Here is an 18289-nt window from a genome sequence, read left to right as displayed (position 1 = left end):
TGTTATTTTAATAATTTGGGACGTTTTGCTTAAAATTGAGACATAAAGTAGTCAAATGACCCCACTGATGGTGGCGACATTCTTGAAAAAAGAAATTCTGTAATACAGTTTTTCTCCATCGTATACACAACAAATGGAACTATGCACACAATACAAAAAAATATGAAGCTCATGTAGAAACAAAAACACTTCAGACTGCTAAACTCTCAGCATAACATCATTGTTTCCTCTCAAATAGAAATCCTAAATCAAGCCGGAAGTCTTAAGCTTATCAAAATAAAATCAATTAATCGACTAATCATTTCAGCTCTGATAGACGTTTTTTTTGTCTGCTTACATTACTATTCATACTGTAATAAACTTGTATTTCTCTCTAATCTTTCTCTGTTTCTATGTCGTCAGGTGAAGGTCCATCATTTCACGCTGCTGCCCGCTCAATTGACCATCACACACGTTTACGCCTCCTCTGCGGCCGTGCGTCTCGTCACCCGTCGAGGTGAGGAGCTCGGCCACCATCCCAGTCCAGAGCCTCTGCGTTAGGCCCCCCCATAGAGGTATGCACTCAGCCTTGTCATAGCTCTAGGCAGTGCATGTTCTTGTTGTGGGTTGAGCAATTGCATTAGTCATTTCACATTCCAAATTCCTACCCCATGCCGTATTCACAACTCTGTCTCTCTCTCTCTCTCTCTCTCTCTCTCTCTCTCTCTTTTTCTCTCTCTCCACCTCTTCTTCTGCACCAAATCCACGTCGCTCCACGTCGCTCCTCATCATTTAATTTTCTCTCTGTGCCATGTCAGGGTGTTGTTTTTTTCAGGATTAGGACTTAGCACTGATGCTATCTGAGCAAACTTCTCTTCAGAGGCGGAAGTCTTGTAGGGTTTTAGATGTTTGACCCGAGGCTCAGAGGTTCCGATTACAGGACGGGACGGCGCTTTGTGTCCTTGAGCAAAGTATCGACCAAGCCTCCCACGCTTCAGTTAACATCTACTGTTCGTACACAAATGAGTGATGTATAAACCTGAAAGCTATGTATGTCTCTTTGAATGTTTTGCAAGTATAATACATATCTCAAAAAAAAAAACCTCGACCAATTCGTCTTCATCCATCAGGGGCACAGTGCTCCGCTGCAGCGCGGCCCAGTAACCTTTACCTGAACCAGGCCGACGCAGACACAAGAGGTAGTGTTACCGCCAGCGTCACCCTGCATTGCCTGTCGTTCAGTGTCTCGGGGTGACGGGGGAGAAGCTCCAGCAGCTCCATCAGGCCGACTGCCCGCACAGGAAACCCTGACAACAAACACGCACTCCTACTGAAGTGACCACAGGTGTGCGCAGAGGCAAGTATGCACACACACATATGCAAAAAAAAAAACCTCTCCGCCCTCACCTGTCTCCTGTCAGAACTGTCTCACACACACACACACACACACACACACACACACACACACACACACAGGAGCTTGCTTACTGCACCCCGGCTCCGTCCGACCCCCCCCACCCCGCTCAAAGCAGCCGCCCTCGGGGCTTGTGCGTGCGAATCCGGCTGTGGACTCAGCAGCCCCCATCGCTGCACCCCCTCCGCTCAGGGTAGTGAGGGAAATGAAGGCTTTAGGAGTTCATTATAAAACAACAACAGCAGCAGCGGGGGATGAGGCCTCCTGGGGCCGAAAAACTATCCCCTCTTCATCCCTCCATCCTCATCTTTTTCCTTTATGTCCCTCAATTTCTCAACCCCAGGTCCACCTTTGGCTTTTTTTTAAAATACAGCATTGACGTTGAATAAAGTTAAATATTGATCCGCACTATTATGATATGAGGAGTTAATATAGTGAGTCAGTAGTCTCGGCGTATGAACTTGTGTGACCTGCCGGCTGACGCATTTATGTATCACTGAACTGAAGTTTTCCAGTCTGAGGGGAAATTAATATCGCAGTAGAGGACACAAGCACAGGTTTATATTGGTATTAAAATGTTGTTGTTAGAGAGACAAAAAAAACCATATTGTCGCTGTCCAGTGAAAAAAACATGTATCTGAAAAATGTCCAAAACTAATGTGACAATGTGTTTTTTCAGCCAATCCAGAGGGTTTTTAAATTGTGTATTTAACTTTGGAAGCGTGAGAATTACCTCAACCTATAAATGAATAATTAATCCATCAATTAATTTGAAAAATTTGAAAATAACCAGATTTTAAAATACATGATTTTCATTCAAAGATAATAATTTTTGTGCTGAAGAAAATACTTTTCACTTTCTTATCTTTTTTTTAAAAGCAATGATCACATTTTAGGGATCTAAAAAAAAAAAGAAAGTAATTTCCTTCTTTATTTATTATTTGTTATCCCATGTCAGGGAATGTGCTCTTCTGTTGTAAATAAAAAAAAATATTTAAAAGTTTAAAAGTAACTTTCAAAGGATTTTACATTATTCATTTCTTTGATTTCAAGACAGATGTAGAACGATGGATGAGGATTCTCTCTTTTACACGAGGAAAACCTTTGAGCCTTGAGTATTAACCCCGTCTAATATGGCTGAATTTGAGTGACATTTGGCTCATCTCATAGCTTCATCGCAGTTTTTTTTCGTTTCATTAAATTTGCAGATTTTTGCCCCTAAGCCATGCAGCATACTCATCACACTGAGACATAATTTGCTCCATCAACATAATATACTGTACATCCATTATAGACATGTTTAAAGTCATTAAACCTGTGAGGGAAAAAAGGCTTAGTAATTTTCAAATTGTCCTATAATTCACTGCAATACTCGGGGTATTCGGTTGATGTTCTAATAAGGAATAATAATGTGTAATCACAGTAATTAGAGAGCAACATCAAAAGCACCAGAGAGCACACACTATAAATACCTTGTACAATAGCCCTGTGTGTGTGTGTGTGTGTGTGTGTGTGTGTGTGTGCTGTGTGATCACTGCAGGCCAGTGGAAAGTTATGATTCACGGTTAATAGCACGTAAACCGCTCTCGTCGTGGTTCTGGTGCAGCCTGATGTTACTTTCTAACGATGGGTCGGGGGGGGGGGGGGGGTGGGTCAAACGCTCTGCTGAGTCATCATCTTTTGTCATCATAGTCATTATGATTGTCATCGTGGCTGCGGTGCTGGAGGCACAACACCTGTGTGCGTGTCCCGCTGACCCACCCGCCCGCCCACCCGCTGCCTTTTTTTACTGTGCGGTTGAGGATGATGAGGATGATGAGGATGATGCAGCGAGACCACAGTCCTTTCAGATGAAAAGCAGGAAGTGCTTCCCGGTGCAGAGTTTCAGGCAGGTGTATTGCTGCTGCGTGTGGAGAGTGTGTGTGTGTGTGTGTGTGTGTGTGTGTGTGTGTGTGTGTGTGTGTGTGTGTGTGTGTGTGTGTGTGTGTGTGTGTGTGTGTGTGATGGCGACCGCCTGCACCAACTGATCAAGACACAACAAACACATAGCTCTTACAAATACCATGTCCATTTATCAACCTTATTTATTTTAAATAAGAGTGTAATGCAACAAGATTTAAAAAAAAAAAAAAAAAAAAAAGCATTTGAGTTCTGGTGATATGCATAAACCAAATTCAAAAGAGCTGTACAAAAATCTAAAATACGATCTTTAACAACAAAGGACAGGACATAACTCTGCATAGCTCATAAATCTTATTGATATTTGCCAAAAGATGAAGTGAGGTAGAAAAATTACGATTCCACATTGTCATACGCCTGCAGCCCCGACATGAGTTATATTCATATCATATATACAGTTCAGAATCACTCAAACAAAACACAAACTGGCCAATAAAACGAAGCCTTTGGGAGACTTTGAGACGTGCACTTTTGACCCGCGCACATGGACACATGTGAGGATAAGTGAGTAAACATGGGGAATGTCTTTGATTAGCAATTTGGGGAAAGTAAGGAGCACGATTAGCCCACTTCAAAGAACAAAGATGTGGCCGAATTAGACTTTTAAAAAGAGCAAATGCTTCAGTCGGGCAATTTCAAACTTGAAAGTACAGCGCAGTGCGTGCTTCGATGCGTAGAAGAAACACAAGAGCGGGGTCGGTGTGTGTTCAGAAATGAAGCGTTTATCATTCTTTTGTTTTCTCAAACAGTGTTTGGTGTGTGTCCCCCCCCCCCCCCTTTCACTATTACCGCCGGGCATTTCCCTTTGTTCTTTTGAGCACACATTAGGCTACATGTAGAGATTTCCATAGAGATTTCCATAAGAGCAACTGAAACCCAGCTTTGTGTCTTTTACACGACAACCCTGTTAATGTGTGGAACCGTGCACATCAGAGGCACCCCTCAAAGCTTCCAGTGATTCTGCTCAGACACACATTTAGACCTAAACATTTCTTTTTCTTCTAATGTCTATGATTAGTTATGAACTTTGCATCATATGTGGCAAGAGCAACTTACAGTAAGTGCTTTTTTTTTTTTTTAATTTAGAGATGAACTCCTAAAATGTCTCCACAGCAGACAGAAAGACAGACAGGTGGATTCCTTTTAAGGCCATTTTAGCCTCAGTGGCAATAACAAGAAGGTTAAAGTATAAAGCAGCAGTACAACAGACACAATGACTGATACAATAAATAGTCAAGTGGAAGGGGGCCAATACAACAAAGTCACTGCCAGAGCTCCCCTGCAGACGAGGGGTTTGACGTCCAGTCCAGTCCAGTCCAGTCCAGTCTAGTCCAGTCCAGTCCAGTACCTGTTTTAAGAGCTCATTTCCCTCCGTCCCACAGGAGTGGGATTTCAGTGCATCCAGCGAGAGTGAAGCAGAGAGTGCTTTGAAAACATCCTCACCTACAGTGAGCTGCTGCGTATCGAATCGGGTGACGATTAGCAAATAACCAGCAATATTATAATGTTACATGTGGTCCCCAAATAGCATGCGGGTGAGAATGGAGATCCGTGAAGACGTGCTCTGAAGGGAGATCCCTCAGTTGCGTTTGTTGTTTTTGTCGCTCAGCCAATCTGTCCAATGGATCAAGTCTTTGCATACGGCCTACATCTCGTCGCCTGCTATGCGTTTTTGCAGGTGTACACCTCCTCCTCTCTCACACACGTCTGGCACTCCACGTGGCAGCACCAGCGTACCTGGCAGTGGCAGGACAGGCTGGTGAGGCGCATGGCCGTGTTGTAACCGCGTCCGCAGCACAGACTCTGACAGCTGGTGTCTTTGGCGCACGACCGGTCGCCCGTGCCGGGGGAGTAGCGCGAGGGCCTGCAGAAGCTGGGGGAGTCCTCCAGGTGGACCAGGTCGGTGGTGCGGAGGCTCTGGCCGTGGCGACGGGGCCCGGCGAGCTCCGTCTCCCCGGTGGCCGCGTTGGTGACGCTCAGCACCCGCACTGCCGTGTCGTACCTGTACTTCAGCAGCCGCCCGGTGTCGTGGAAAGGGGACAGCTGCTTCCAGCAAGTCCGTATGGCGCAAGAGCCGGAGACACCGTGACACTTGCAGGTGGTTTTCAGGCCGCTCTTCACCGCCTGAGATAGGAGGGGGGGGGGGGGGGGGGGAGAGAACAAAAAGTGTCAGTTCCTTTAGTTTGATTCATTACCTGGCCTCTTATCTGGGACATCTATCTGGACAGAGTGAGACAGTTTCCTGCAGGCTGGGTAGGAGGTTAGGGGTGGTGGTCTGTGGATAGTGTGCCTTTAGCCCACCTCAGTCAAACATTTTGACATAATGGATTGAGGGGGACTGTTCAGAATGTCGTATTTCATTTACCGCACATTTCTCACTTTGGACAGCTCTTGCCATTTTTTTTTTTTTTTTGTTTAACTCAATGTGTTGAAACTAGCTCCTGTCTGCTTCTCACCTGTCTCTCCTTCCTAAAGCCCGAGGCAGAGGTGACAAACTGTGCAGACAGTGGAATCTCTCCACCCTGTTCTTTGTACATGCCTGCTCATGGAAAACATTGATAAGAATTTCTGCGCAAGAAGTGCCAAAGAAACTAAAACTAGAGCCGCGGTTTTGCAATGGTGCCCCTGATTTTAGGTTAATAGTTCACTGAGCTCGATGGTCAGCGATGAGGGCGCGATCACTCAGCCTGAGAGCTGCTGTCTTCGGCGGGGGCCAGAGACAGGTCACACAGAGGGAGCCAGAGGGCAACTTCTGGGTTGAGAAGTGCCGCTCAGTTCCTCCCTTTGCAGGTATGAACCCCTCGGGGGCTTCAGAGCACCATTACTGAGAGACGAGGGGGCCGCCGACCACTTCATGTTTTTGTTCACGCGGCTCGCGGTCTCCTCTCGGGCCACATAAAGTGCGGAGAAAAAAAACACATTTAACTCGGTGAAGATGAGATAAGATTGCTTTCCTCACTTCTTCCTGTTTTTCTTTTTGTCTCTACCTAAAGGTGTGAGCAGCAGGAGTAGGACCCCGGGGGCCCTGCAATTTCAGAGCTATAACACAAAGGTGCTTATGAACATTAGGTGGATTTATGAAGAGCACAGTGATCCAACAAGTGGAAAAAAAAAAAAAAAAAAAAAAACGCTTGCTCGTATATTAAAAAGAGGCCACGGTTATAATCGTTCTCTCCGACATGAGACCTTTAATTTTGTGAAGGCCCGCACAGCAAGCTTTATCATGTCTGAGAACACCTGGCTCCACAGCCAGCTCGTCTCCCCGCTCCGCTGCCTCACCCTCCGTGTTATCCACCAAGGACAACGACGGCACCAAATAAGGGGGCGTTTGTCTGGCTGGCACTGGGGGGAAAATATGCAGGTGAGGAATACAATTCTGTACCCTCTGATTGCGCTGGTGTGCGCTGGAGGCGTAATTATTTTTTGTAAAAACTGCAGCCCTACTAATTGAGATAAGCGTGGCTCAGGTATAGATGGTGTTTGTTTTCGCTGAAGCACATTTGATGTCATGTTTCTGTTCCAACACCTTTTAGGTTTTTATTTTGTTCACGCTCACCCGAATTCCGACGTTGATGTTGTGGGCGTCGACTTGCGCCCTCAGGTCCTTGCTGACCTTCTTTTGGCCGAGGAACTTCTTGAGGAACTTGGTGCTGTATTTCAGGTTGTCGCCGCAGACCCCCCACTGCCACGCTTCTCGGTGCTGGATGCCGGGGGAGTCGTCGCACGTGCACCTCTCCATTCGGCCCGAGCTGCACGCTTTGGCGAGTGCATGGGTCAGCGCCGCAGAGGACACTGCCAGCAGGAAGGCAGTCTCCTTGAATGCTGGAAAACATATTCAAATGCACATCGGCTTGTTTTTTTTTTTTTTATCTAGGACAGATTTAAAGAGACATGCTTACAGAGCTTTAAATGCTATTTGTGGCAATAAAAACACATGTTCTGAGTATAAACTGCATAGCGTAAGGGATTAATGCACAGTTTACCATCAAAATGTCTTTTGTGCCACTGAGAAAGCCTTTAAGCCAAAACGTTTACAAAGAGCTCACTACGTCGTCACGGTTTACTACAACCTCAATATTATTCTGCAAGTTTTCTTGTGTCATAATTCCTCCTCTGACCTTTTCCTTTCGGTTACACACTGTTATTTGCTTCACCCAGAGCCGTCACCGGGGTATATTTTGATCCAATTAATTATTATTTTGACTAGGAAGGATTTTCCCAGATGAAAGTGGGTAATCGTGCCACCCTTTTCCTCTGGGAATGGGCGCTTTCCCGAGATAAAAATAACCACAGGGCCTGAGCACACTCCACCGCACCACATTTCTTGGCTTTCTACTCCCTCATTACCTCCATGCTGACCTGTTCATGTTCTCCCCCACACTGATATCCATATGCATAAAGCATTTTCTGTGCACAGCAGACCTGCAGGGGACTTGAGCTTTATCCAATATGGTGATTTATTATATATGAAGCTAATCAATGGTTGTATCAGGTCATTAAAAAAAGTATTAAAGTACATAAGTTTTAGAAAACAGTCGAGGGACTGAGCAGAACTTCTTAAGTACAGAATAAAAGAAAAAGGATTTAGTCAGCTGGTGTTATTGTAACAGATGGGAGAATGACTTTAAATAACTAATAAATATTTAAAACGTATAGAAGCAATCTCTTTGGATGCAGCACGACTAAATACAAGTTGTTCAAACTAATTAGTAAAATCAGTGAGGCAGAGAGGAAACGTGGATAAAGTGTGTGATCATGTGGCAGCAACAACCCATACAAACGGAAACCAATTATATTGTTTACATTTATATTCTTAAAGACGTAACCTAATACGTCTTTAAACTGATATCACTTTGATCATTGTTGTGAATAAATTACATGGATTTACATGAAAATGTAACGTCAGATGTTTACCTTTGATCGCGTCAGTGTGTTGACATGTGGCTTACGCATCCCGCCATTAATAATAAGAACATCTATGAATAAGTTATTAAAGACAGACCTCAGTCGTGTTTGATATGTGTCTCCAGTCTTGGCGCCCAAAAGTTCGTAACAAGCTCAACTGGAGAGGAACAATTGGCTCATCATGTTGCCACGAGCGTCAGGGCACAAGCAGGCAAACTAAGACATACCGTCATCGAAGTGAGTGATGGAGATTAAAAGGGAAATCAGGCAGCTTGGCACCTGTCTCATTTGAGGCAGATGAAGATAAATACAGATAAAGATAAAAGGCATCCATGCGTGACTGGATGATGGTGATTTGGCTGACGGGTTGACTAAACGCTAAAAAAAACAAAAAAACTGTGAAGCGAAGTTTCAGGCTCACCTCTTTTCAGAAGGCTCCCCCGGCCGTCCAGACTGCAGTTCCAGCGCTCGTTCCTGAACTGATACCGACACTCCAGGAGGCTGAGGCGCACCGAGTCCCGCAGCGTCTCGGCCAGACCGGGCTCCCTGCGACACAGCCTCTTCTGCCGCCGGGTCAGAGTCATCTGCTCGCACTGCTTCAGGTGGGCCTTTCCTGTCGGAGCTTCATTTGAAAACGGACCGGGTAAAAACACCAAGGGCTCCCGACCTGTCAGCCTTAGAGTGGAAAGAAAAAAACAAACACATAAGATATTGTAAATGTGGTGAGTTGCTTGTAAGTAAGCCTTTCATTTGTTTCCAATAATGTGTCCATATTAGACTTCATGAAAACATGTGATTTTGTTTTACGCGGTTTATTGAGTCCTGCCAATTGAACCTGTTAATTTACTCCGTGAGTAAATTAAAGCTATTTTTTATTATTATTTAAATTTGAGTTTTCCTGGCTGATGATAATACTGTAAACAAAAGAAAACCGTTTACGGATAAGATAAAGTGCAGTTTAACAAATCCATGAAAACGTGCAATAAACCACGTGATTAACATGCATTTGTTTGAGATGCATCTTAAATTACCACCGGTGATTATTATTGTTTATTGCAAGACATTAGCACGGCAACTAACAAAACTACAGCGAATTCGCAACGCAATGGCAATGTGCCTCTATAGTTTGCGCACAATTACGCGTGCGTAATTTGGCTAAAGTTTGTCATTGTTGTCGTTTTGATGCAATCTAAGGAACAAAGTCAATCAATTAATACGATGGACAGAAGTGAAAAAAGAAAATCGGCTGACCCAAAATAAGCTGCAGTGTGCGAGAGAAGGATGCAGAGCGCAGCGAGTCGCAGTAGGCAGGCGGTCCGTGGGAGCCTGGAGCGCATGGTGCCGGGTTGGCGCTGCTCTTCATCTCGCTGATTCTTCAACGGAGAAAGTCTGTGCCGTCTGGTCGGCGCATCTCTTTAAGCGACCCCACACGCACACAGACTCTCAAATCCGGTGCGTTGGGCCCAGTGGTCCGCTGGGAGGCAGGGCCCTTTGGGGGAGAGAGGGGAAGAGGGGAGGTGGGGACGCATGATCTTGCTGCAGCCTCATTGGATTCCCTCAATATTGTTACTGTATGTTCCCTCCCACTGTAACTAACGCCACCCAGGTGGAAGAAGCTGCAACATGACTGCGTTTACCTGCTGTGATGTAGAAATGTCGCGCACACCCGGGTACCCGTCACTATGGGATGCTCAAACCAAACCTGGTTACGCACTGGAACCAAAACCTCAGGTCGCTCCATCGGACCCCAACTTTAACCCACAATGACAACACACCTGCATCCTGAAGTGTCCTTACATACAAAATGACAATTCCCCCCATTTTAGACATATAAGTTATTGCAATATATACTCATTGCAATAAAGCATCACAATCTTGTAAAAATATGAAAGCACAGCATTTATGAAAAGAAGTAAAATAATCCACGAAGCCAGAGAGAGATTAAAAGACACAAACATGTTATTATAGGACATATATCCTGCATATTCTGTATACGCTCCATGTACTTTCAATCTTCATTGGTCCTTGGAACCATGGATGGAGCCCCATCTAGTGGATTCGATACAGAAATTCAATCTTTGAACATCAATGGATTTTAAAAAATCAATTTAGTAAATATATTTAGCAGATTCTTTTTGATTGATTGGTGAATTGGTGATTGATTGGTCGGTAAAATTGCACAAATTGTGCAAAATCTCCTCAGTATAAACCCGGTTGGTTGGCAGAAGATTGCAAAGTTCAGGGAGTAGAGAGGCAACAGGTGTGTGTTCTTTATTAATCACCCAGTACACATGCTCCACATACACCGTTCAGATAGACAGCAATGACACGTGACACAGTGATGACATGGCTTCCTCCTCTGACGTGGATGTTTTATGACAGATATATAATATCAAAACGATTTAATACAGTCAGACCACCATAAGCACATTTGAACTTTAATCAATATATCGGATGTATAAAAACTTAAAAAAAAAAAAAGTGGCATGTACATCTCTCTAAATAGGCCTAAATAAAATACCCTGAATCTATAATGAGAGTGATTTAAGTTATTATTTAAAGGTATTTTGCTCAGTAGTTCAGGAGATTACTCTATGTCTCAGTATTTAAGAAGAACTTTGCTGATTCAAACACATATTGATATTTTTTTATTTCCCTCCTTCACTACCGCAACTCTTAATTGTAATCCCAAAACTCAACAGACAGGAACAAGAGGGCGATGACACCGGAAAATAAGCCAGATCACAATTGAACAGGACCAGGAAGAAAGACGTCTTGAGGAGCACCAGTAAAGGTACCGATATTGTTCGTACGGCATTAGTGTGTCATAGATATTGTTTTTATTCGAATACATTTGGAGATCAAACAACCGGTCAACGTCGTCAGTTTGCTGTAAATTGCGGAAGTTTGAAGCTGCGACACTTAGCGTTAAAGTTTCGCTCAGGATTTTTTTTTTTTTGACGTTTTATGTGTAAATATGAATTAATGTATCAGTCCGTGACGTCTTTGTAGGCTACGTGACGGAGTTTCTTCTATGAGTTGTTAACGTTAATCTATAATTTAACGTTACGTCCTAAAACCGAGCTAACGTTAGCAAACAGTTTCCAACGTTTTTAACGTGAACACTGCTTTAAGTGAGCTCACTAACTGCAGTTAACTACGTAGCCAGCTAACGTTACAGGCTAACGTAACGTTACTTTTTGATATCAGTTAAAAATGATGAATTAATTGGTCATCTCCGTGTCGTTTTAGTAGGCTACGTCACGGAGTTTCTTCTATGAGTTGATAACGTTAATCTCTATGTTAACGTTACTTCTTAAAAACTAGTTAGCTAACAGTTTCCAACGCGTTTAACGTGAACACTGCTTTACGGCAGTTAGCTACGTATCCAGCTAACGTAAACGTTACAGGCTAACGTAACTTTACTGTATGATATCAGTTAAAAGTCATTTCTGCTCATGTTAGTGTTTTGATTCATGGACTGAGCTTTAGGACAACACACAAGATGCATTTTTTAAATTTATTTGACTATTAGTAAAAGTTAAATAGCACCTCAGACGTCTATCAGAACTATTTATAGTACTAATTCTTTACAATTATTAGAAAACCTCTAATGACACTCAGGTATCTTGTTGCGCCACCTTAAACCTGACATACCTGTTTACTCAAAGGAGCAGCCATTAAAGGCACACTCATAAGTCTGAGAAGCTGGGCACCAACCTCACCCTCTGAGCAACACATACTATATGTTTGTTATGACTTTACCAGGACATAATTAACATAAAATATATAATATACACTGTCCAAGACATTCTGTCATACTTGTAATGCTTCTGCAACCCAAGAAGGTTTTATTTTCATTATCAATTTCATTCATCAGTATCTGAATCAACGAAATGTGAGCAAATATTGAAACACCCATCACATATCTGCAGTCCATTTGTTTGTACTGTCCAGCCAAAAGATGTTCTATTTATAATGAAATACAACATGTTTTGGTGTCTTGACAGGTTAAAACCTCATTTACTTATTAAGATTTCATACTTGTATTTGGCCTAACTGCTCAAGAGCTGGCCTCTGTCTGCCCTCAGCTTCTCGGAACAAAGTCACAGAGTTTAGGCCTTCAACTGCTCATTCCCAGTAAGGTTCACTCTAGACATGAGGTCACGAATCTACAGACTCAACACATGTTTAAGGACACCTGCCAGGAGTTTAAGTCTCCTAATCTTAACCTCATTCAGTATATTTCTCGCAAATGTGTCCCTTTTTTTTTTTATTGCAATTAAACTCAAATAGGACGAGCTCGCTCTTTGTGAATTCATCTTTGAATTGCCACCACATTTTTGTTTTACTTCAATTATTAATTGATTATCAACATAGGTGGCAATTCATTATTTCAACACGGCGACTGTCTGATTCGGCCCCACATGATTACGGCAGTGGGAGAGCAACGCTGAGGCTACTTAAGTAGACAGACGCGCTACAGACGACGTGCCTCAGCTTGTTCTGCTCAGCTGTGTTCCAACAGTGCAGTGAAAATATGCACCATGATAAGTAAAAGAGTGCATCTCCTTCAGAAGAGCTGTGACACAGCAGCTAGACTATTTATTATCAGGTGGCAGGTTCAGGAAAACGCAACAGAAACAGGATTCACAGCACTTTCACGGAACAACTTCTGGAATGTACGTTCATTTCCTGTATTTATCTTCCTGTCACGGTGCACAACCGGACTAGTTAGGAGGCAGCATTCTCTGAATGTATTCAGGGGAAAGAGCGACATTTTTTATTATTGTTTAAGTCATTTAGAGCTGTGATGGTTAGTCAATTAATCAACTACTTGATCCAACAAAAAAATGAATTAGAAATAATTTTCTGCCGCGCGGTCAAGTCTAGTTTGCGATGCTTTCATTTATTATATCATTAGAAATGATTCTTCTGTCCTAAGCGTTGTATTTCTGTGGTATTAAAAGGGTCTTTACAAGTCTTAAAGGGACAGTTCACCCCAAAAATCTAAAAGATAATCCACATGGAACTGCTCACAACGAGGTCTGTGGACTCATTTGAGTACCTGGGTCTTGATTTCTGTAAAGAGACATTGCTGTTTTTCAAATGTCTTTTTTTTTTTTTTTTTGGCGCTTTGAGCACCACAAGCTGAGTGCCATGTAGTTCCATTCCAACCCTGCAAAAACCCTGTAGAGAGAAATTGAATTACTGAATGAAATTCAAACTGTATCTGGACATTAACTGACGTAATGTACAGTAGTTGCAATTGATGAACGTGTGCTCAATGAAGTCAAGTGGTCCGGTCAAAGTGCTCTCTGCAGCCAAAGATCCTTTACGAGGGAAGATCCTCCACTCTGACACCGCTGTGACTCGTCCTCTCTAGTGGATCGCATCGATCATTTTAGTCTTGTAAACTCAGCGGTTTTGAATCGGGGCCTTCAGTATTTGGATCAGCTTGTGCAAAATATCCCGAAACCCTCAGGTCAGCCCACAGCAGCATGTGTAACATTAATACTTGATGAATGATCCATTTTGTTTTAGAGGTCTGACCACGCGATATTGTTTTTCCTTCTGCAGGTGAGCCAAGATGGGGAATTTTCAAGCCCTTTTTAAGAACTTATTCGGCAAGAAAGAAATGAGGATCCTGATGGTGGGACTGGACGCTGCTGGAAAGACCACCATCCTGTACAAGCTCAAACTGGGAGAAATCGTCACCACCATCCCTACCATCGGTGAGTCCTCTTCCTCTTCTCACCGATGCCAAGATGTCCGACCTCCTTGTTCCGTCCGCCCAACATCTCTTTGTTTCTCCCGTCCTCCGCAGGTTTTAACGTGGAGACGCTATCGTACAAGAACATCAGTTTCACAGTGTGGGACGTCGGCGGTCAGGACAAGATCCGGCCGCTCTGGAGGCATTACTTCCAGAACACGGAAGGTGAGAGACTTCCTAAAGTCTGTTTAATTGAATCCTCCATTACACGCGTGGAGACCTTTTTTTTTTTTTTTATCTACTTCCTTCATGCAAACCTCAGCTGTTTTCCCTTTTTTTTTTCCCCAGGCATTATCTTCGTCGTGGACAGCAACGACAAGGAGCGAGTCGGTGAGGCGAGGGAAGAGCTGATGCGAATGCTGGCTGAGGACGAGCTGAATGACGCCGCGCTGCTCGTGTTTGCCAACAAACAGGTGGATTTGTGTCACTGTTTGTTTAAGTGGCCTCTAAAAAGTGATCTGTGCAACTCTTAATGGGGAATTCTGGTTTCTCTTTTTTTTTCCCCCCCGTCTTGTTGTTTTGTGAGCATTGTGTTTTGCTGCTCTTTCAGGACCTTCCCAATGCCATGAATTCAGCCGAGGTCACGGAGAAGCTGGGCCTGCACAACATGCGTAGCCGACACTGGCACATCCAGGCCACGTGCGCCACTGGTGGAGAGGGTCTCTACGAGGGTCTCGAATGGCTGTCCACCCAGCTAAAGAAGGGCAAATGATCCGTCCCTCCACCTCCCCCGCCTGTCATCTCCGTCTGCAGTGTGACGGTGGACTCTACTGGTCCTGGTCTCATTCTGCATTGGTCCTGGTCCCATTGTCTCCTTTCCTCTCTTATCCTCTGAAGCCTTGGACCTTTTTGGGCCTTTTGCTCCTCAGCATGTGTGTGTGTGTGTGTGTGTGTGTGTGTGTGTGTGTGTGTGTGTGTGTGTGTGTGTGTGTGTGTGTGTGTGTGTGTGTGTGTGTGTGTGTGTGTGTGTGTGTGTGTGTGTGTGTGTGTGTGTGTGTGTGTGTGTGTGTGTCGGATGGGTGAATGTGAGTGGGAGCAGCCATGTTGTTCTCCACAAAGGAAAAGTCCTGTCTCATTCAGTTTTTACATCTGCTAATGACGTCCCAGGTCAGTTTAAAATGATGCCTTTTGGTGCATTTCAATTTTGACTGTAACCGTGAACACTGGATACTTTATGCTTTATATCTTTCCCCATTCGTTAAATCATTTCTTTAGCTTTTAAATTCAAGTTCTCCCTCTTTTATAACCAGGTGGCTTTGTGTTTTACACAAAGATCCATCATGACTGGGTGTAGAAAAGGTAATAAAATGATGGTGTATGTTTACATGTGTGGAGGCGTGTCCTCCTGGTGCTGTGTGGGTTACAGCTACTTCCAAATGTTTCTTTTTGTTTCCTGGTCGTCTTATTTTCCAGTCTATGTAGTTCTTTGTTTCTGTTTTCTGTAGTTTTAAATAAATAAATAAAAGTTACTGCTGATGCACGCTCGACCTGGTTTACCTGCCAGGTGTGCAGTCTTTTGAGTGGAATGCTCTCGAGGAGGAATTGGTTCGATTCAGAGAGGGCTCATTGTGATCGGTGTCGTTTTTTAAATTCACCCGGTCCAGCTGTGTGAATCAGCGCTGTAAAGGCTTCCTTGTTTGCTTCAGACTTTATGGTGTTTTCCCCCTTTTTTTTTTTTTTTTTTTTTTTTTTTTTTTTTTTAATGCAGCCGGGGGCGCTTCCCCCCTGGAGTTATTTATATTCTGTCCCTCTGATGCCGTTTGCACAACCTCATCCACTTGCACAACACAGGGCCTCTGTGAAGACGGCGGCTAATCCATCAGACGCCATAGACAGCAGCCCCTCACCGTAGTTCTCCACCAGCAGACCAGTTAACCCAGTGACACTATAGTTTTCACACATGTCCACCGACGCTCAATACATCAGCTGTTCACAGCCTTTGCTGAGGGAAGGTGACTCTAAAGTCATAATGCCACATGTTACTACAGATGTTTTCTTGAGAAGTTCTTTTTTTTTTTTTTTTTTTTTTTTTTTAAACATCAGTACCGTTTGATGGTCTACATCACGAAATACAAATGTATGTAATATTCTGTGTATTTTAGCTCGATGTCATGCATCTGCCCTCGGTCAGATGTGCAGCTTTAACTTTTGAGAAGTATGTGTACATGTTTGTCTTAAGCTCGTTTTGTAGCGTGTTTCGTGCCTTTTTTCATTGGAATAATTCATTCGTATGAGAAATAAAAGCCTCACAGATAATCATTTTAAATTTTTCGACACTTAGCCAAAGTAAAGTGACGGTCAATGCATTTTGAATTTCGGTACTTTTGTCACTGTGCAGCTACACCATAGCTTGGATTATCATAATAAATGTATTTTTTTTATTTTGTTAACCTGTTTAAGTTGTGAGTGTGGATTTAATCAGACTTTTTTTTTTTTTTGTCAGAAATTTAATTTAAATTTTTTTCAATATTTTCGACGTTCTGAAAGATGTGACTGGTGTAAACCCACATCTGTCCTCTGAGGCTGTTTCATCAGGCCCGATGTTTCCATTAAGAGCTCTGTTTTTATTTGGTTCTGATTCCTTTGACATTGATTAATAAATCAATAAATCCACAGTCGCGTTGCAATTCATGAGAATGTTGGGTTTTTTTTAAGTGAGAAGATAATTTGGCAGCATCTATATCTTTAAAAGTCGAGTATTTATACTCCCTCTATACAAAACAATATTTTATAATGTGCTAAGTAAATGGATACGTTAGGTATATATTTTATTTTGAAAGCACTCACAGGAAGTATTACTGCTGGTAACTTTCAAAATAAGACAATCAAGAGAGACAGCGATGTTCCTAATATTCTGTCCACCACTAAGTATGTCAAAAGAGTTGCAATTAAAGATTCACGAAGAATGTATTTGTTGCACAATGTTCATTGGAGTGTATTACAATATGTACGGAGGCTTATGTTGTTTAATATCAGTGTTAATACAAATACAAATTGATATGAATTTCCTTTTTGATATCTCTAAGAATGACACTCGGTATAATCGTAATATCTCACGGATGTGGAGTTAAAGACGTCACCTGTGAGCACTAAGGAACAATAAACGGGATCATTTCACTTCTTCACTCAAGCAACTTGCCTAGACAAGGCTTTACATTTTGAAATTAAAAAATGTAAGCAGTTAGATACATAAATATATTTTAATGCACACGTTTAATGTTTTCTTGCATTTCCTGACTGTAGCCACTGGAGGGCAGCAAACACTCATGATTCTGAATACACTCGGATACATTAGAGGAGAGGAGAAGCAGAGATTTCCGGTATATACTTTCAAAATAAAGCAACCAAAAGAGGAAAAGGCATTCATTCACCAGAAGTGCAGTTATTGTCATAGTGTACCATCATATCTGCCTTTACGCAGGTATGCACATCTCTAAACCGAGAACGGCTCTTTATTGTTACAGTTATTATCAATACAGATGATGAATGAATATGCACGTTCAAATAATAACAAATGCTTCTTCATGGCTTCTAAGTGCCTTATAGAGCTTGTAGGATGACATGTTGGCCTAATGAGGACTGATGGTCCCTGAGGGCCACAGAGCAGGACGGACGGTGACGCGGTGAAGACGGAGGGAAGTCTTTTCCTGACGATCAGAGAGCCTGCAGACCGCTGCTGTTTCCCTCCTTTTCCACTCCATCCAGATTTCAGGTGGCCAATTCTCCATAGAGTTGTTACCTTGGAAACAGCACCTTATGTATTTATAGAGAGCAGAGTAGTCATGGAGGAGGGAGCCGGAGACGAGACTGTGATACGGGGCGATGCAGGATTTAGTCTGGCTGGGAGCACACGTACTGGGGTCATACTTTTATTTTGCTAAGCAGAGGGATAGTCTATGATCTCATCCCAGTAGACAAATCATCTCTCACCTCTCTGCCCGTCGCCCTTTATATTTATGAATTATAAGACGCTCCGTGACCTGATCCGGTCATGTTCTTCATTTCTTTGAGCTGAGGTGATTACCATCTTCTTACTGGAGCTGAATCACTTTCACTGGTTCAACACATTCACCATCACATCCCTGCTGCTGATCTACCTCCGTCTGTCACTGCGACTGTCAAATAAAGCTGAAATAATTCTAATAGGATATGTGGAGTCACACTCTCTACACACACACACACACACCACACACACACACACACACACACACACACACACACTCTCTCCACACACACACACACACACACACACACACACA

At 43.1% G+C, this 18289-nt stretch overlaps 2 protein-coding genes across 2 annotated transcripts; one reads left to right on the top strand and one right to left on the bottom strand.

Annotated features, from left to right (window-relative positions):
- Nucleotides 1-3270: 3270 nt before the first annotated feature.
- On the bottom strand, nt 3271-9703 carry wnt9b (wingless-type MMTV integration site family, member 9B). The gene is made up of 4 exons (XM_068704435.1): nt 9509-9703; nt 8679-8932; nt 6909-7174; nt 3271-5476 (listed from the first exon to the last, which is right to left on the bottom strand). Exons 1-4 carry the CDS (start codon nt 9592-9594, stop codon nt 5015-5017), a joined length of 1068 nt encoding a protein of 355 aa, XP_068560536.1. The 5' UTR covers nt 9595-9703; the 3' UTR covers nt 3271-5014.
- A 1256-nt stretch (nt 9704-10959) lies between these two features.
- On the top strand, nt 10960-16645 carry arf2a (ADP-ribosylation factor 2a). Its single transcript, XM_068704436.1, has 5 exons — nt 10960-11051; nt 13838-13992; nt 14085-14195; nt 14319-14443; nt 14581-16645. The coding sequence occupies exons 2-5, from the start codon at nt 13848-13850 to the stop codon at nt 14740-14742; spliced, it is 543 nt and encodes a 180-aa protein (XP_068560537.1). The 5' UTR covers nt 10960-11051; nt 13838-13847; the 3' UTR covers nt 14743-16645.
- The last annotated feature ends 1644 nt before the right edge of the window (nt 16646-18289 follow it).

The sequence above is a fragment of the Cebidichthys violaceus genome, unplaced genomic scaffold (assembly GCF_023349555.1).
Source record: "Cebidichthys violaceus isolate CVI_PGR_0920_01 unplaced genomic scaffold, fCebVio1.0.p SCAF_92, whole genome shotgun sequence".
Classification (NCBI taxonomy): domain Eukaryota; kingdom Metazoa; phylum Chordata; class Actinopteri; order Perciformes; family Stichaeidae; genus Cebidichthys; species Cebidichthys violaceus.
The sequence above is the reverse complement of the archived record's forward strand: the minus strand, read 5'-3'. Positions and strand labels throughout refer to the sequence as shown.